Genomic DNA, 21119 nt, shown 5'->3' with positions numbered 1-21119 from the left:
AACAAGCAAATATTGTCCTGTTTTTAAAAGACAAATTTTTAAACCCAGAAATTCAAAATGCAAATTGCACTGTGATTCTTAACCAAGTATAAAACTGATTATTGTATAGATAGTATGTAATCAACTTAGGAAAAAAAGTGTAATTATTCTGATGCAAAGTGGTTCACTTAAATCCAACAGAAGACTAACCCCATTTCTTCTAGTTATATTTTGTATGTCTCATAGGTGTTACCTGTAGAAAAAAAATGGAGGAAAGTGAGTTAGATATTGGATTTTTTTTTTTTTAAAAAAAAAGCAAGACTCAATTCTATGCTCTTTAAGGATCTACTTTAAATATAAAGATTCAGGTTAAAAATAAAACAGGATAGATTAATATGTAGTCTGCAAATCCCAATTTTAAACAATCTGAAGTGGTTATAATAATATTAGACAAAATTAGGGACTCTTACTAGAAATAACGAGTGATTATTTATTAATGGTAAAAGGATCAATTCATAAAAAGCTTCTGTCAAACCCAGTTTTGTTATAACTGAGTATCAAATGAAGCAAGGACTGGTAGGGAAAATAGACGACTGGTAGGAAAAATAGACGTTCATACTAATAGAGATTTCAGCACTCTTATTTAAGTAATTGATAGACCTGGTAAACAGAAATTAATAAGCCTATAGAAAAGAAAACTATGAGCTACCTTGACCTAATTTAGATCTACGGAAACTTCTATTCATCCAACATCAGTTGTACATTCTTTTCAAGCACACATGAAACGTTCAAATAGCCAGTGTTTGTATTTATAAAACAGATCTGAATAAATTCTTTTTTCCTCTCTGTTTGTTTTTTTGCAATGCTGAGAATCAAACCTAGGGCCTCACAAATGCTGGATAAGTGCTCTACCACTGAATTAGACCCCAAGCTCTTGAACACATTCATAAAAATTGAAGTCATATAAAGTTATCGTCTTGAACTACAACAGAACAAAGTTATAAATCAATTAAAAATAATTGGAAGTTTTAAAATATCCATCCAAATAACTTGTGAACCAAAAGAAGACATCACAAGAGAAATTTAAATATATTTTGAACTGAAGAAAAAACAGCATATCAAAATGAGTCAGATGCAGCTAAAGCAAGGTTTAGGAGGAAATTTATACAATTAATGTTAATACTAGAAAACAATGATGTTCTCAAATGAATAAAATTTTATCCTAAGAAATTAGAAAGAAAGCAAATTAAACCTAAGCTAGCATAAGGAAGAAAATAATTAAAAGCAGAAACAAATGAAACTGTAAACAGAAAATAGAGACAATCATAATCAAAAGCTATTCCTCTGGAAAAAAAATGTTTTTAAATTGTTAACTTCTAGACATATTGATCAAAAATATAAATTATCAATACCAAGATAAAAAAAGAGGGCATCACTACATATACTATATTCATTACAAGAATAATATATATTATGAACAACTTTAAGCCAATAAATTCATTTCACCATAATTCAGGTAAAATGGACAGATTCCTTGAAATACACAAAGTACCAAAGTTACTCAAAACGGAAACAACATGATAGCCCTATATATATTAATATATTAGATTTACAGTTATAAACCTTCCTACAAAGAAAGTTCCAGTCTCACATGATAAAATTTATCAAACATTAATGGGAGAAATAATATCAATCCTATATAAACTCTTTAAAGTATAGGAATAAACACTTCTCAATTCCTTTTGTGAGGCCAGCATTATCCTGACAGTAAACCAGAAAGGACATTTCAAGGAAACTATAGACTAATGTCCTTCATTAGAATAACTTTTATTAAAATTTGTTTATTATAAAATAACAATTCTTATTAAAATATTAACAATGGAAATGGGCCTGGGTTTGCTTTGGGGCTGATAAAAGCATTTCAAAACAGATTCTGTCTTGCCTGTACATGTCGAGGAATGTATTGACAATAATTGAATTTTACACTTTAAGTGGGTGACTTGAATGGTACGTGGATTATGTCTCCAAAAAGCTGTAAAAAAATATTAACAAGTTGACCAGCAATATATAAAAAGAGTACTATATCTTTACTAAGTATGATTTATCTGAGGAATGGAGATCAATTTAAAATCAGTCATTGTACTCTACCCTATGAATAGAATAAAACAAAGGATATAATCATCAAAATAAACCAAGAAGAAACATTTGACAAGATCTGATATTCATTCCTGATAAAAATTCTCAAGCAAACTAGAAATTTAAAAAAACAATCTGATAATGGGCATATATGAAAAATATCGCACTTAATCATGAAAGACCAGCTGCTTCTTATCTAAGATCAGGATCAAGACAAGTATATTTGCTCACATCAGCTTCTATTCAGCATTATCATAGCCAATTCAATAAGAAAAGAAAAATAAAAGACATAAGTTGGAAAGGAAGAAGTAAAGTTGTCTTTATTCTTGGGTGACATTCACAGGCACGCGTGCGCGTACACACACACACACACACACACACACACACACACATCCATCCATGTTATATATTCTAAGGAATCTCAAAAGAAATTTTAAAACTAATAATCAAATTTAACAATGATGCAGGATACAAAATCACATTACAAAATTGATTGTATTTCTAGTAATAATTACCAATAACTTTTTATAAATTGTAATAGCATAAAAATATGACATGACAATAAATAAATTTAACAAAATAAGTACAAGAACTGTGTATTAAAATCTGCAAAAGAAAATGCTAAGACCAAATTTAAAGCCCAATAAATGGAGAGAGATACCATGTTCACTGGTCAGAAAATATTGTTAGATGTCAGTTCTTTCCAATAACTGTGGGTCGCATGCAATCCTAATAACATCTCAAAGGCTCTATTGTAGACATAGGTAAGCTGTACCTAAGACATATGTAGAAATGGAATTACCTGAAATAGCCAAAACAATTTTTAAAAAGAACAAAATTTGGTGTGGAGTTATAGCTCAGTGATAGAACACAAGCTTATCGCTCAAAGAAAATAAAAAAGAACAAAATTATAGAGCCTATACCACTTGACTTCAAGACTTATTAAAAGTGATAGTAAACAAGACAGTGTAGTGTTGGTATCAGGTTAAACATATAGGTCAAAATAGTAGAACAGGAAAATATAATCAAGAAATGAGCCCATATATGTATGATTTTTTTATTTTCCTATATGTGTCAAGTTAATACGTTATTGAATTGTTTTTAAATAAATAGTGCTACAATAATTGGCCATCTGCATGCAGGTAAAACAAAATGAACATTTACTCCTATCTCACACAGTTTCCAGAAATGAACTTTAAATATTATAGATCCAAAGATAATAACTAAAACACTAAATTTCTAGAAAAAAACTTTGTTACCTTGGAATAGGGAAAGGTTTATTAAGGCACAAAGACTGTAAACCATAGAAGAAAAACATTAAATTGGACTATCAGAATTAAAATCTTTTTTCTTATAAAAGAGTATTACTAAGAAAATGAAAGACAAGTTTCATACTTAAAGAAAATATTTCCAAACTTATGTTTGATAATGACTCATTCAGAACATATAAAGAATCTTATAATAATTCAATAATTAAAAAATATTTAAAAACTAGGCAAAATATTTGAATAGATATAAAGTTATATAGAGGCACATAAGACACAAGAGTTCATCATCACTAGGCATTAAACAGATGCAAGTAGAAATCATGGTAACTATGACTCATAACCACTAGAATGGTAGAATCTAAAGGACTGAAAATATCAAGTGTTAATGAGGATACGAAGCAAATGGAACTTGCATTCGTTACTTGTAATACAAAATGATAGAGTGATTTTAGAAAATGGTTTGGCAGTTTCTTACACAGTTAAACATACATGTATTTTGTTCCTGTTTATCCAAGGAAATAAAAAACCATGTCCACACAAAGATTTGTATTCAAATGTGCATAATAGCTTTATTCAAATTAGCCCAAAATTCAAAAGAGCCCTAATGGATATATAAAGTACACTCTATCCATACAATTAAGTACTACTCAGAAATTTTTAAAGAATATACTACTAATATAGCCAACAACACAGAGCTCAAAAGGATTATACCAAGTTACAGAAAGATGCCATTTATGCCAAACTCTAGAAGAGATGAATCTAATCTGTAAAGACAGAAAGAAGATTAGTAGTTGGCTGGGACTGGGACTTGGAAGAAACTGACTGGGAGATTTCGGGGTTGAGGAAAATGATCTATGTCATGAATGTGATTGCTATAGTAAGGCTGTATATATTTGTCCAAAAACTCCTAGAATTGGTCACCTACAATTAAATTGTAGCACAGTGAAGCAGATTAGTCATGATGATGGCATTGAAGGCAGCAATAGTGTCTTCTCCCAGGGCCCAAATATACAGGTACCCTCTCTACATGTTTCCCTTAGAAAACAAGGGATCCATTGACCCCAGTACACCTGAGAGAATTGGATGGGCCAGCCAACTTCTTTCCACTGTTGAGAAGCCTGAGCTAGCAGCTTTTAGTAGATTTCAGATAACAGAAGTTCTGCTCAGGTTCCATGGCTTGAAGCCTCCCATACTGCATCTAAATTGATATGGTCAGCATTGTCCACAGGGAGTCCTGAGATGGTGTCTTCACACTTTGGGAAGGTCTAAGACTCAGGATACCGTGTCACATGGTCAATAGTAGAGAATGATCTTCTGTCCCACAGATTCGTGTAAAAGCATGAATCATAGAATCAAACACACCTGAGTCTAAACCGAATTTTTATATGTTAGGTAAGTATGTCAGTCTTAATTTCCTCTTTTGTAAAACAGGGATTTTGAAAATTTATGGCATATAATGGGTGATATATGATATATGAAAAAGGCTCTTTGTTCAAAATTTTTTAGAAATACTGGAATAGTCAAAGTCAAAAGGGGATCTTTATCATAGAACTTCTTAGGGTCTCTCATATGAATTTCCAAGAATGCAAATGTGAGTAGCTTGGATCAGTGCTATGTTGGTTCCATGTAACAGAGAATTATCTTGAGTTCATTAAGGCAAAGGAAGGAGTTTATTAGAAATCTCATGTAGCCATAGGAAGGGCAATTGGACCCAAGAACTTGTGTGCTACGAGGGCTCTTTCTCCATCTCTTCTCTATTTTCCTCTGTATATCACCTTTATTCTTACAGATCAATTTTCTTCACACCACAACCAACTCAAATGACAGGACTGTCTCCAGTGCATTAGCTATTAGAGAAGGATTAAGACTTATTTTCTGTAGTTTCTAGTTCAAATAACCTAAGGAAGGGTTCTATTTCACCCAGCTTGGATCAGATGTCTTTCACTGAGCTAACAAACCTTGGTTCAATTCAATTGATTCTACTTGGGTTAAGGTGCCCATCCTGGGCCAGTCAGTGGGAGTGGCCTATAAAAACACCTACCAACTCCCACGTGAACCACATTGTTAAAGAGAAGGAACATTTCTAAGAACAGAATAAAGAGCTGTAAGTAGCTCCTAAGATCTACACCTACTACTTATCCAAATGCATGGTGCACACACAGTCACACGGACTTCTTTGCATAATACAGTATCAAAATTGCTCCTGCCACTAGTGGCTAAGTATATCATAAAACACTAAAGCGTCTGCATGATTCTGCAAGGCATTTGATTATCTGACCATTGAGAACACTTGCTTCATTAGCCTCAAACAAAGATCTTCTTTTAATGAAGCCACATATCTGCCCTTCTTTTTTGTATGTGACTTCAGAGTGGCTCCCTTAGATTTTCTCTTGTGGCCCCTTACCACAGAGGAAGTAGTTGGTGTCTCCTATGATCTTAAATTTTTTCTGAATGAGAATGCTGCCTCATAGGAAAATAGGAATGAACAGATCAAGTTCATCAGGGAGGAATGCTGAGGGTTGATTGGGAAAGCAAGCCAAGAATTCGGCTGTGGTCTGAGGGTAGCCACAAGAATGGGTATGAGTAGAATCAGCTGGAGGAGAGGCAAGTTCAACAATAAGGTGGGCTTTGGAATGTCAGATACATAGGAGTCCTCCTCCAAACCTCCGACATTTAATTCATCACCAGTTCCCATTTCACCCCCTAAAGATCTCTCAGATGAGAGAATTCTTTTCTATATCCAGCGTCACTACCCAAGTCTATAACCACCATCGTCTTTCCCCTTGACTTCATATCTCTCCTTATCTACCTTCATCTCTCTCCTCCAGTTCATCTCCACAGTGCAATGAGGGATCTTTTCAAACTGAAAACAGAATCCTCTCTTTTCCTTGCTTAATAAAAGACTACAATAATTTTCTAGGTAGGACAAAACTAAAATCCGGAGCATACCAATAAGGTCCTGCTCCAGAATGTGACCCAACCCACCTCTCCTGCCTCATCTCATACCACTCTACTGTAGTTCTCAGCAACCGAGATACATTAACCTACTGTCAGTTCTAGGACTTGCCCTATTCTCCTCCACTAGGGCCTTTGCACATGCTTCCCCCCTCCCCGTGCATTGGATCTCTCTCTCTCTCTCTCTCTCTCTCTCTCTCTCTCTCTCTCTCTCTCTCTTCCCTGGCATCATTAATCATGCTTAGTCCTTCAGCTTACATGTTGAGCACCATATCCTTGGAAGACATCCATTGAGTCAGAATCATTAGCCAACCATTTTGTGAGAGTGTATGACTTTTCTTCTAAGCATCTCACTTAATCTGTGGTGATATCTGCACAAATATCAAAATATCCACAGGACTTTCAGACCCACGATGGCAGAGACTATCTTCATTTGTGCTCGTTGCTATCAGCATAAACAATATACTCAGTAAATATTTGCCTAATGAATGGATTGAGGGATCCGAGATATCTTCTGAAAGAAGATATAAAAATAAAATTATTTTGTGTTAGTTTGTTCTTAAAGGAAATAAGCACTAAAGAAAATGCAAAAGTACTCTCTGATTATTTGATTGTAGAGTAATACGAAGACCTTATCCACTGGATAGGAACTGAGAAGATGAATACCTTTGGCTTCCCTCTGTGTAGTTCAAGCTGGGGCTAAGAGGTAGAATTTCAGGTTAGGAAGAATATGTACAGAGAAGTGCCCTGTAGTTTTGGCAGTCAAAGACATTGCTGCTTTCTCCAGTAAATTGAATTTCTGTGGCCTGGGGAAGGCAAGACCCAGAGTAAAGAGGCTCTAATATGCGTGGTCATTTCCTAGTTTGGGGAATAAGAGGAGAAAGGTGAGGTAGCTGAAATAAAATGAAGAAATAAACAAAGGGTACATTTATCTGAGTGAAAAAATTTTTTAAAGAGCCTTGAAAACCCCAGGAGCTCCTCAAGATGTTTATGTAATTGAATATAATTTATCTGGGATTGAGAGGAATAATAATCAAAACATTTTTCACTTAAGTGCATCTGGAGGCATATGAAATTATACTCTTGATGGTGGCCTGTGCTGGGTGGTGTCCTTGGTGTTTTGTCCTTGGGCTGCGGGCTGGAAATGTGTTTTATAGAACAGACATGGAGCACAAAATATTAAACAAATTTTACCGTATTCAAAATGCCCAACAGTGAAACATCCTCCTTGTTTGGCAGGGAGAGAGCTCAGCATTTGGAAACTCAGCAGTGCATTAAGTATTTTAATAATCATTGTTGACACACAAAACATATGGCCTTTCAGAACTCACTGGGTCAAGTGTTGAAGTTGTCTTCTTGGTTCCTTAAACTACCTTTCAAAATTCAATCAAAATTTAATTAGGGCACATTTCAAACTATAATAATACATGAATTTTGTGTTATAAACAAGTGAAGTTTTTTTTTTTTTTGCCCTAGGATAAAAGAGTATTTTATGAGTAACTGATTGTATTAATGTACAGGAAAAAGTGAAATTCACATCCCTGCCAGTTAATTTGCATTTAGTTAGAAAATCTAGAATCTCCACATTTAAGTAGTCAAGTCTTAGAGTACCTCCTAGCCATGCTTTAGGATCCACCACAGATATCCCCTCATCCCCAAAGCCTTCATTGTCTGTTCCCTTACTGTTTACATCCATGATTTTTGGCTATAGCAGTGCCATGTGGTAAGCAGCCATAATATGCAGTGGCTCAAAACAGCATGCATCTTTTTATTGCTCACAAATCTAGGGAATAGCAGGGCAGTTCTGGTCTCCTATGGGTGCACTCCATGTTGGTGGTCAGCTATGGGCCAGGTAGGGGCTCTGTTAATAATGGCTGGGCTCCCCTACAGCTGGGCTCTCCTTTTCATGTCTCTTGCATGCACGCATCTCTCACACCCCTCCAGATGGCCAGCTGGGCTTATGTTCAGGGCACTGTCAGAGAAGCAAGTCAGAAAGTAGAAACATGCTAGCTTTTTTCAAGCTCCCAGTTTCATTACATTTTATTAGCGTCCCGCTAGCCAAAGCCAATCACCATCAAGCCCAGAGTCCATAGAGGAGGAGGCTACAAAGTTACAAGGCAAAAGGGTAGGGATACGGGAAGGACATTAGTTGGGGCTTTAATGCCATCATCCTACAATGCCACCCCAACTCTACCAGCATTAATCATTCTCTATTCCTCACTCTTAGCTCTGCTGTTATATTTCCACTGTTGTGTTACAGTTGCTGACTTAACTGTCTTCCTTAAAATATACTGTCCCTTATGGCAAGGTGCATTTGTTCCTAGACATTTCTTGGCCACTTGTTTTATGTCTAATCCTTTCTTGCCACCCCAGTGCCCAGCACTAGTCCTGACACTGGACAGAGGCTCAGTGAGTGAGCGTTTAACAAATGCACATGTGAAAGTCCCTCCCCTTCACAGTCCCACTCCTCCCCTCTGGAACCGGACTTTCTCTCCCCACCCCCATTCTTTTCAAGGAAGGTTGAAAATCCCTGATACTTAGCTCATTTTAAACTCTTTTTAGTCAGAGCTCCTGAGTAAGCTCTGCAAGCTTCAGCAGTGAATGATAGGGCACCAGGATTGTGTGAGATCATGGTGTGGGCAGTTGGAGAGGAGCTGATGGCTGCTGTTTTCTGATCTTCTCAGATCTATGGAAAGAATACAGAAGAATTCTTAGGAAATGCTTAATATAGCTATTGAAGCTGCTCATACAGCTTCTATTCATATAGGATATTAATTCTATTGATATGGTATTAAATGTACCCCTTCCTTATTTTCTAGTTTCATAGAATCCTACAGGGAAAACTTGATTTTGGGTAGAATCATAATTTTAAGCTTTTTTATTTTCCAGGGAATAATAAGTTGATTGAGTGGCAGAGTAGCATGACATTGGAGTCAGGCAGGCTGATTCAGGATGCCAGCCCTACTCCTAAGTTACCTCCCTGGTAAAGCCTGTCTTCATCAGTAAGAGAAAGTAGTCAGAATATCCAAAATAAAATAATGTTGGCATGCATGTGATCAGTCAGCTGTAGCAATTGGTAATTTTGCTCTTGTTATGTAATGTCCTATACTTTGATAAGCTGAGAATGTGGTAGTTGTATTAGTGACACAAATTATTGTATTCTATTAAAAACAATCTACTTGTTTTCTTAAGAAAATAAAATCACCACTTTTAAAAAGACTTCAAATATTCCACTTCTAAAACCACTTCAAATATTATACTTTAATATGAACCCTTTGAAATGACCTGGAAAAGTTACTCATTCTGTCAACAAGTGTGTACTCTGTACCTGCTTCATATCAGCTTGTCAGGTGGTATAATGGTGAGCATGACCGATACTGGCCATGCCACCTGGTTTACCATCAGTGAGTCAGTGTTACCTCCAACTCTGTTACCCACCTATATCTAAACTTCACGAACTACCTGAGATAAATTAATATTTTAACTCACCATGTTGAATATATTAAATAGCTACAGCTTCTTATTTATCAGTCATACCTCAGTAAAACAAAATTGGCTGGCTTTCCCTGGTGAGAGTATGATGTGCTGACACTTTGGATTGGAGGAAGGAGAACTTTTGACTTTGTAATTTTTCAAGTAGCTGCATTAAATGTTTAAGCTTTTTATTTTATTGGAAAATAATGCAGAAAATTAACATTTGTGAATCTTTTCCTGGCCTTCACTCCCTCCCAGATTACTCTTTGGTGCAGGGAAAGGTGGAAGATTGTTATTGTACATTACTATTAATAAACATTGAGTTTGTCAGTAAGGATAATTTTTTAAACTGTGGCAAAAGTGTAATATCTTAGATTGGCTCCTGAAACAGAAGAGGAACATTCATGGAAAAACAGGTGAAGTCCAAATAAAGTCTATAAATTAGTAAATAGTATTGTATCAGTGACAATTTCTTTTATTCTAACAAGTGTTGTGTGAGATATTATCATTGGGGAAAGCTGAGAGAAGAATGTATGGGAACCCAGCTTCCAAGTACTATGGGAAAACCATAGGGCTATTTCCTAGCCACCTTGGACTTCTCCCCCTGTGATTAGTTTGTAAATGCCTTGAGAAGGCATAAATTTTAACACTAGACTAAGAAAATCGTAATAAGAATGATAAGTCGGCTGTAAAATTATAATGTTCAGTACTCTCATTTGGGCCTTTGGAAGTAAAGAATGGATGTTGTAGGATCTTTTCATTTGTCTGGAATGTTCAAAGGCATATTCTTGTATAAAAGAGAAGCCCTGCTATTGGTCTTTTGTCACCTGCAAATTTTAACTATTTGAGGGTCTGAGTGGTTCAGAGATGTCCTTTTACTTTCATAGGTACAGACACAAGTACGCCTTGCAAAAAAAAATTTTGACAAATTGAAGATGGATGTGTGTCAAAAAGTGGATCTTCTTGGAGCAAGCAGATGCAACCTCTTGTCTCACATGCTAGCAACATACCAGGTAACAAAGTGATGTCTGTCTCAATGAACAAAGAGTGGCATGAGGCTAAGACAATAGAAAAATGATGTTAGAGCTCAAAATATGGTTTAAGAATTAGTAAGTTCTGAAAGCCTTTCTCGTAATTTACTTCTAACACCTCTGCCTTCCTAGCATCTCACGGTTTAACCAAACCATGTACAATAATAGCTGTTCCCTTGTACATACACTGTATTTTCGCCTTCCCTGCATTGACTTGGGGAGTCCTTTCCGCCTAGAGCACCTTTCCCCTCCATCTTTGCCATTCCAAATTCTGTTCTTTTCAAAGTACTGGACCAAATGTCAAGTTCTTCAGTAAGCCTCCTCTGGTCTCCCTTTGCCCTGTCCTTTCTATGTCTCATGGCCTTCTTTCCTCCTTAGGTTGTCATAATTCAACATACTTGCTTTTGTCTCTCCTCATAGCCTCTGAGTTCCTTCAGAATAGCATCTGTGTCTATCATCAGTGCTGTAGACACCAACTGAGTGTGAGAGACTGAATGCTGAGTGTTATAGGGAATATAAAATTAATAAGACCAGGTTCCTTGTCCTCAAGGAACTCAAAGTTTAAGAAGAAAAGTGGAGAGAGTAAGGTCTGACTATAATTCCTAAGCCTGTAAGACAGAACGAGGGGACACTAAACAAAATAGTTCTAAAAGCCAAAGAGGGTTTGAAGAGGGAGCAATCCAGTCATTTGAGGGATCCCAAAAATAGATTCATGACCAGCCCTGGCTTTTGGAGGACAGATTGAATGAGAAAGAGAATGGAGAGAGAGGGTCCCAGGTGGTGGGAGCGACAGAAGCCAGGGATGCATTTACTTTGGCTGAAATGCAAGGTGTCCCAGGGCAGAGTGGGAAACTCAGTGTAGAAAAGCATCAGAATCACATCTTAGAGGACCTTGAAAGTGACAGATGGCACACTTCTCTGGGGCACAGGACTGGAACTGCACATTCGAAATATTAATAGCTTTACCATCTCTCTTGACAGACCACTCTGCTTCATTTTTGGGAGAAAACTTCCCATACTATGGCAGCCATCCATGAGAGCTTCAAAGGTTATCAGCCCTATGAATTCACTACACTGAAGGTAGGAAAACTGAACAGACCACCAGAGAGTCTTATGAAAAATCAAGTTTTGCTTATATTACCAGCAATGTCCATTACAGTGAGGTTTATTATTCAAAGACCCCAAGTGTTAAAGAGAACTGTGGTCCCTGGCAGAGTCTATTTTACCATATCTGTAGTTAGTACCATGATAGCCCACTGCAGTCCTAAAACATAATGAACCTTGGGACTCACATGACTGGGAGGTGACTTGTGGGAAACTCAATTACTTCTTCTTTATTTGATTTTATGGTGCTGGGAATTGAACCCAGAGCCTCTCACAAGCTAAGCAAGTGCTCTGCCATAAGCCACACACCCCCCACCAGTCCTACTTTTTAATTATTAAATTCAAATCTGCTCACTTCAGAAGGTATATCTTTTTTTCCTTCTTCTGAAAAATACCTTTTTTAATTCTGAGAGTGCCATCCAATGTAGAATTGGATTTTTCCATAAGACTGGTAAATTTTTCTAACTGAAAAAGCAACAATAGACACAAGATCGTCTCAATTCAGAAGGAATGCATGCACACTGTCTGATTCTTAGTATTGAAACTGAATCGGAATTGTTTTTCTCTCTAATGGATACTAGAGATGAATGCATATCAAGGTAAGGAAGCATTTTGGTTCCAAAAGGATTTTAAGAATGGTAAGAGAGTAGTGGGTGCTTTGTTACTAGATCATATCTTTGAAAGAAAAGTTTACCTTGAAATTGCCTTGCTTCTAATTTTTTAGGCAATTTGTGTCTTATCACCTTGCTTGCCGTAACATCAAAACATTAAAAAGCTGCTTTTTCTTAAAATGCTTCATTGATTTTGAGATGTTTATAGTGTATCCGAATCTATTGAAGTACTGAAACAGAAACACTTTAAGACCTGCCCTTAAAATGAAGGTCCCAGGAAGAGGAACCCAAGAAAGTCTACTTAGTGTGATATACCTGACCTGACTCTAGACAGGACGCCTACTCCCCCCTCACCCTTTCATTGGTGCTGACGTGCTGCGTGGTAATTACATTCAGAATATGCTCTGTTTGGCTCTGTGAACTATAAGTATGTAAAGGGGAAACATTTGTGTGTGTGTGTGTGTGTGTGTGTGTGTGTGTGTTATTAGGGAATGAACAACCCAGGGGCATTCTACCACTGAGCTACATTGCCAGTCCTCTTTATATTTTGAAACAGGGTCTCACTAAATTGCTGAGGCTGACCTTAAACTTGCAATCCTCCTGCCTCATCTTCCTGAGTAGCTGGGATCACCACCGTGTCTCACTGATGAGAACCAAAAGATTTTATGTATCCTCTCTTGTATAGCCAAATTTTTTGCACACAGTTAGGCAGCAGATGTCTTTACTCTGGCAATGTTGCTGTTGTTGGTAAGGCTGTGTTTCTTCTCTGTAATATACTGCTGCTTTCAGCACCTCAGAAAGTAGCCATCCACCCCAAGGCAGATGGGTCAAAATGATAACTCATGCCATTCGCAGTTCTTACACAGGCCTGAGCAGAATCCCGTGGATCACTCTTCCATAAGGCATATTGAGGAATCAGATTTGATTTTATTTACAATACCCAGGGTTATTTGCCTTTTGAAAGTCAACTGTACATAACATAAATTGACCAACTGTAAGATGAAATAGTGCCTACCCTAAACACAATTACAACGAACTTCATATTTGAGTTAGTTGCATATGAAGCACAACATAAATTCATGAGATTGAGGCTGTTACATGAATGAAAAAACCCACATGTATATCCTTGGCTTTCTGTGCTGAGGAAAACACAGCTCTTTATCCCACAGAGAGGACCAACCTGATTGCATCAGAGGATCTCTGAGCAGAGAATTTAGGGAAAGGTTGACAGCCATGGTTCAGGTCATAAGTCCACTCTGGGCAGATGAGTTTCCATTACCTTTTATATCACCAGAGCCTTCCTTAAGTTTTGGTTTAAGTGATAGCTCATAGTTTAATTATAATATATTAGGAGGAGTGTTATATCATTAAAGTATATTGATGTTATAATAATATTAAGAATAAGTGTCGGGCTGGGATTGTGGCTCAGCGGTAGAGCGCTCGCCTAGCATGGGCGGGACCCGGGTTCGATCCTTAGCACCACATAAAAATACAGGCATTGTGTTGTGTCCCATCTACACCTAAAAAATAAATGTTAAAAAAAAAAAAAAAAAGAATAAGTGTCTCCAGGCATGGTGGTGCACTCCTGTAATCCCAGTGGCTCAGGAGTGTGAGGCAGGAGGATCACGAGTTCAAAGCCCACCTCAGCAAAAGTGAGGCTCTAAGCAACTCGGTGAGACACTGTCTCTAAATAAAATACAAAATAGGGCCAGGGATGTGGCTCAGTGGTCCAGTGCCCCTGAGTTCAATCCCCAGTACTCAAAATAAATAAATAAAAATAAAAAAAAATAAGTGTCCAGAAACCAACCAAATAAACAGTTCTTTTACTATCTCTATAGAATATTATTCATCTTCGCTTTCAGTGATGACATATTAGAATCTCAAGCTGATAGCTAATTATTTCATTGGATGAAAATCTGAAAAACACAATTGAATCCTGTTGTACATGTCTCATTATTTTATAGATAGAGGCACATGTATATCAAATTATCTGCCACAAAACATGGAAACAAAAACCATAAATACCTTATGTAAAATGATCAAGTCTGAGGATATTGACTTCTCAACCCTCTTAAACCACTGTTTTTTTTTAAATACGTGTCCTATATTATCAGATTTTTATTTTATCAATTCATCTTTTAACATGTATATTTTTTGAATGGTACCTTATGTTGATAATGGCTATTTTGAAATTTAAATAAACGTTTTCACGATTAATTTGTTCTCTGGGTTTACCTAAGCAAATAGCCCCTTAAATGCCTTTTGGGACTCTGACTGGAAAGAAAACATTGTCTTTGGAGAGGCTTGCCAAGCTCTGTTAATGAAAAGCAAGCCATTTGTTTTCTTTGCTTCAGGGTGTATTCTGAGTGTGTTGGTAATTGTGCCATTGCAGCTGTATTTCCTGACTGTTAGTTTTATGCTTGATGAAGGATGATAATTAATGTGTTAAACACTTGGTGCATCCTGTTTGGAGGGAAGACTCTTGCTGCAGTATTGCAGGGATAAAATTTGTACCCTAAGAAGTTCAAAGTTTCACTTCAAGTGAATCTTCCTCTAAGAAATATATAGTAACTTCTTTAAAGCTAATTTTATTATAAGAGTGAATTGAGTCTCCACCTCATACAACTTGAAAAATAACCAAGTGACTCTTAGGACATTTTTGTGGTGATGTTTTATGTGAAAACAGCTATTGCTTTTTACCCAGGCCTGATGTAATTATATTGATTCTACCTTTATTAGCATATTCCTTCATATTTTAATTTTATAATTAATAAATAATAACTTTTGTGGCATTTTAACTTTATAGAAAAGTTAGCTTTGAAATTTAAAATTACAAAAAAAAAGTTTTTAAATCTAATAATTGTAAACAGCTCAGATTTAAAGAGACTATCTTCTAAGTAGTTTCTAGTAAAAGAAACAATTCCCTCAACTTATTTTCAGACAACACTTTTTCATTCATTAACATGCTGCTAAACATGCACATTTTGCATGCATTATCATTAGTGTATGAATTTTACACTGATTCCAGATCATCTGGGAATGTCTGTCTTCACATGGCAGAAATTACCAAGTCCTGAGGACATGAATGGAATATGTTACTTGCCAGATCTTGAAAGCATTGCCCCTTCTTTGGGAAAAGTAATTGAGACTGAGTGTAAAGCATTTTTAAAAAACTAAATGAAATCCTGTCTTATTAGGAAGGCAGAAGCCTGTCTTAAATTGCCAACCCTCAGATGTGGTTCTGTTCACTCCCTCCTTCTAGGATCTTATTTACTTACTCATTTCTCCATGGACCCCAAAAGGGCATCAGCTGAAAAAGAAAAAAGAAAAAAAAAAAAAGCCCCTTGGAAGTCAAGTGTCTTTTCCCTGAAAAATCTAAAATTCTGTTTGTGTCAATGATGGTTTCCTCCTCTCTCTCTCTAGCATCCTGGCAATGAGTGAGGTGGGCATCTTCACAGAAGAATGAGGACTGGGCCCTTTGCTGCCCAGTGGACACTCTTCCAGGGCTAACTCAGGGGAAGGCATGTCCTCTAGTGCCTGTGTTTAATAAAAATGGTCAGTAGTGAAGTATATCCTGTGACATGCTCCACCCCCTGTATTTTTAGAAGAAACACCAGGTTTTTACTCTCCTCTTTACGTTCGTTCTCTGCTCATGTGATAAAGAAAAGTTTGTAAAAGCACAAGCTGCCAGACCTGGTTTTGAGTCCAGCTCTGCCACTGCCCAGCTGTATGATGATGGTGGAGATGGTGGTAGAGCTGGTGTGATGGTGGCACTGGTGGTGGAGGAAATAATGGTGATGGTGGGTAGTGATGGTGGTGGTGGCAAGGGTGGTGGTCACAGTGGCGAAAGTTCCAGTAGCACAACTGGGAGTGGTAAGGGGCATGAACTTGCCAAGAATTCTGTAGTGGATCCAGAAGTCAGCCATTGAGAGCATCCACACAGGAAGGCGTATTGAGGTTGCTAGGTTCAGTAGCTCAGCTTAAGTTACTTTTATCCTCACTGTTTTCATTCTAGATTGTTAGTTTTGTAGTAAGCTTCACAGGCAAGCCCGTGACTGGCAGCACGATAAGAGGTCTCCCCAGACCTTGCCTCAGGGTAACCCAACCCACTCCCTCCCTGGCTCCCACAGACACTCTGGCAGCTCCATTCTCAAACCTGTCCTTCAGCCCTGCAGGCCTTGGTCTAGCTCACAGAACTCCCACCAGGGCTAGGAGAGGGCTGGGCAGGCCTGCAAGCCAGCAAGGCAGGAGGGCTTGCCTTTTTTGTAACAGGGCTAATTCTAAAACATGCAATTTGGCTTTTGCAACTGGCTCTTGATCTGTGCCAAGGCTTTAAGGAAACCTGAATTTGAAAACAAATCTCTGAGCCTGTTCAAAAATAACCGTTGAAACAGATGTGCCAAAGTTTCCTTTTTTCTCTTTCTCAGGGTGTAAGTCTCAGCACTGTGATGTAGGATGTCATCCTGAAGACCAAAATGTTTTTAGTGTTCCCAATTTGAAAAAACATCCTTTTCTAAATTTTGTTTTTCTCAAATTCATATGCCTAGCAGCCTTCTTCCACCCACCTCCACATTTCTCAGTTAATCATTTGAACATTTACCGACAGGCCACATGGCTCTGTAGTTACTTGCTTTGAAAATAAAGCCATAATAGTTTTTATGAAAATTGGGTAAATATCCCTGCAATGCTATTTTAGTTACCAGTCCCAACAAGGCAATTACTCATGGCGAGCATCCAGAATATCCTTTTAGACTTTCAAGTTTTCTCTCGGTGTCATTACTTTACAAGGCATTTAGCAAAACCTTTTTTCTTTTCTTTTCTTTTTCTTTTTTTTTTTTTTTCCCAAGCTGCTCTAGGCCAGATCATTGGAAACAGCAAGTTGGGAAGCATCCAGGTCACTGGGGAAGAGGGAATAGAAGAGCTGACAGAGGCCACCACGGAAATGAGTGGCTGAGCTGGGTGTGGCCTGCCATTGATTCATCTCTGCCTTTTGGTGATTGGCATTACTTCCCCCAGGCAGCTGGTAGCTCACTCTCCTTGCAACAACCTAGGTCATCTCCTTCACCCACCTTACTCTTTGAGGGGGAAGGAAAAAATATTACCATTGTGTAGAGAGTTACTCTGTGCCAGACACTCTGCTCAGGGTGAGGTGAAATAATGACTAGGAGAGTTTGTCATATGATACATATGACTCTAATGTACCAAGGATAGTTTTCTAATTAATGATACTGGTGAGGTTCTACATAGTCAGATGGAAAGTGCATACATTTTAGCCTCAAATTAACCTTGGGACATTGGCTATACTTGATCTTGTTTTCATGTTTCAAATGAGGAAACTGGAGCTCAGAGATGTCTAGGAATTTGCCCAAGGCCACATGCAGTGTGTGGTAGATGTGGGAACCTGGAAGCTCACACTTTCTCCACCCTGACTGCTTCCCACAAGCACTTCTGGCTATGAGGCAGGTAGGCAGGAGAAAGAAGAAGTGCCACCTTTAAATAGTACAGCCAGAAACTTTAAATTAAAAACAACACTTTGAAGTGTTTGCTTATAGATGAAAAGCATAATTTATATGGCAGTCCCTCAGACACCTGGGAACAGGTGGCTCTTCTTTTAGAGTTTGGAATGAACCCTTTCCTTCTCCTCAGCATTTGTCATTGAAATGAGAGTTCAGTGGAGCATGGTGGCACAAGCCTGTAATCCCTGTAATCCCAGGAACTGGGGAGGCAGAGGAAGGAGGATGGCAAATCCAAGATCAACCTCAGCAAGCTAGCAAGATCCTGACAAAATAAGGACTGGGGGCATAGCTCACTAGTGGAGCAACCCTGGGGTCAATCCCCTGTATGGCCAAAAAAAAAAAAAGATAAGAAAAGAAATAATACCAAGTGAATTACTCCATAAATATCCTTGGCTCTTCATTTTTTTAACAAATAGTAGAATTTCTAGACCTGGATTCAAATATTACTTCTACCTATTGGCAGTTGAACAGCCTGAAGCAAATTATTTCATCTGAGTCTCTATTTCCATGTCAGGAAATCAGGAATACAATGTTTATCCACATTTCATGAAGATTAAATGTAATGTGTAAAACTTGGAGTGCAGCACCTAACACAGCAGGAGTGGTGAAGACACCTCTCTCCTGCGAGACCTTTACAAATTATTGATTAGGAAGCTGTTGGAATTCTTATTATGAGCGTGGTGCTTTGTAGATGCATCCTCTCAGTTCATCCTCACAAACATTCCAAGATAGGTATACTTGGCCTTGCATGCTCCAGTGTTCTGATGGGTAAACAGAGGCCCACAAGCCGTGAAGACCATGTCCTTGTCCCAGTCCTGTTTGATCTACTTCCAAAGACCATCTCTTTCCAGGACAGTATGATGCCTTCCCACTGCCAATTTTCCATCTTATTTTTCCCCATCTTATTTTAAAGAATAAGATTATATGTCCTATATGATTGTAATTATTTTCCTCTAATTTTATTTAATTTTCCCCCTACAGTATAATTCAAGATTACCTCTCAGCTTAATAGCTTTTCTTGTGAGATATCTTTATATGTGTCTGCGTGCATGGTAGGGGCTAAATGGCCATAAATTGCGAGGCTCATCCACATGATGGCCCCTGCTTTTCATTTCTCATGTGCTACAAATTATATAAACATACACACACCCAGCTGTGTTCAGCGTCTTTTAACCATGCCCCGCCATTCTGAATACTTTTATTTCCTTATATTGACAATTATTTGACACCTTCCTATTCACACAGTGTAATTAATGGAAAGTAGAATAAGGAAATTAAGTTGTCATAATTAAAGATCAGAGGAAACGCTACTCAATCCTCTAAGTGAGACTTTAAATTTAGATTATTAGAACTGGCTGCTCTTCTTTTGTCTGGGAAATTTGTTTTGCTCAGTAGTTTTGCATCCATTCAAATGAATGTTGTTGTTGCTTTTATTTTCCTAATACAGGAAGTAGTAACTCCCATTATTCTATTAAGCTGTTTCCTTTCCAAGACGCTTTTGCAAGCTGGGTCTGCTTATTTCCTCTGCCATGATGGTCTTACATATTGTGTGTGTGCTTTCCAAAGCCATTTAAGCCTTGATGGAAACTATTAGCATGTTGGGGCAGCCCTAACAGAGCAAGTTACTTATTCTTAGAACATTCTTTCCTCTGCAAAGAAGCTTTCTGTCTTGTATGATGTTGTGTGCTGCTAATACCAGTGATTTTCACAAGCGGTTTTAATGATGGACTGAGGGGGTTGGGGGTTTAGAGACAATGGAGTTCTCATTTCTGGACGTGTATTCAGACGTGGCTTCTTCAGCCAGCGTTTGGAAACAGTTCCATCGGATGCCGCCCCATCCTCATGCAGCCTGCCACACCTCTTTCCCTCACTAGGCCTGAGCAGGTGTTCATGTCACATGAAAAATGCTGTCACCCCTGACTTCCACGAACGCTGTTGAGTTAAATGTTTTCAGCTGAGCGGCGGACTTCAAACTGATCTGACGATTCACCTCAACCCTCTCACCCAGGTTGAGGCTTTGTAGTCAAACTAGGGAGAGGATTCATGCGCCCTACAAATCTAACAGTCACACCCAGGAACTAATTTGCGGGGAGGGGAAGGGACATGATTTGATCTGTCCTCCATGATCTTTCCGAGTTCCCTAACTTAGCCTCTTTATATCTTCAATGTGTACCATCTTTAGAGAGAAACAAGTTCCATATGTGGTGTTACTTTATTCCTTGCTCTATAGAACAGCATTTAGCTTAGCTTGATCTGAAAACTCCCTCAAGAGATGCCCTTTGAAAATGTTCTAAAATTAAACATTTTGACAGAAAAATGGAAATTATAAAAAATGATACAGATGATTTGCAAAATATCAAATTTTAAAACAAGTACTTCTCCTATATTAGATATTTCCCGATATATTATCTGCTTTTACTATAATAACAATAAATATTTCCATTAATATTAGTATGGTGAAGACTTTAAAAAGAGAAAATGTTCTAAAATTGATTATGGTGACCATTGTACAATTTTGTGAACATGCTATACATTATTCACTTATACACCTTAAAAATATCCAAATTCTGGGGTTTGTGATCTATATTTTGGTTAAGCTGACGTGGGCGCACAAAAGAGTCCCTTGGTTCAAAATTCTAATATTTAATAAACAAGCTCACATGCTCATAATAATTTTGCTTGTGGTTTTATAAACTTTTCATATTATTCCCCTGAGTCTTTACATATCCTAGCTAAAGAGAACTAATTTTTTTTTCATTTAACCTTTTGCACATTAATTAATCAACCAACAAGTATATATTTAGCACCTCTCTCAAACTTCAGAAGCCAAATTGTTATAGGGACAATGGTGAGTAGGAGGAGAGGCACAATTGTCACAGGAATTATTAATAATAAATTAAAGTAGCAATTGGAACTGCAGCCATTCTGCTGGGGAAGCACAATAGTGTCTTAACTGTGATTGTGGTGACAGGGAGCCAACAATTGAGTCCCTGCTAATGGCCCAACAGGGGAAGGGGTTGAAAAGAAGGAATGAGTGGTTTACAT

General features: G+C 37.6%; 1 protein-coding gene across 5 annotated transcripts in view; it reads left to right on the top strand.

Annotated features, from left to right (window-relative positions):
- The window catches only part of Ica1 (islet cell autoantigen 1), a 144960-nt gene that overhangs the window by 92738 nt on the left and 31103 nt on the right, over window positions 1-21119 (top strand). For all 5 annotated transcript variants that reach the window (XM_071612628.1, XM_071612624.1, XM_071612615.1 and 2 more), the window contains exons 7-8: window positions 10700-10825; window positions 11825-11923. In XM_071612628.1, the coding sequence (XP_071468729.1) occupies window positions 10700-10825; window positions 11825-11923 (225 nt within the window). The remainder of the gene's footprint in view (window positions 1-10699; window positions 10826-11824; window positions 11924-21119) is intronic.

This window comes from Marmota flaviventris, chromosome 1, assembly GCF_047511675.1.
Source record: "Marmota flaviventris isolate mMarFla1 chromosome 1, mMarFla1.hap1, whole genome shotgun sequence".
NCBI lineage: Eukaryota > Metazoa > Chordata > Mammalia > Rodentia > Sciuridae > Marmota > Marmota flaviventris.
Note: the sequence above shows the minus strand (reverse complement) of the source record. Positions and strands in the feature narration are given on the sequence as shown.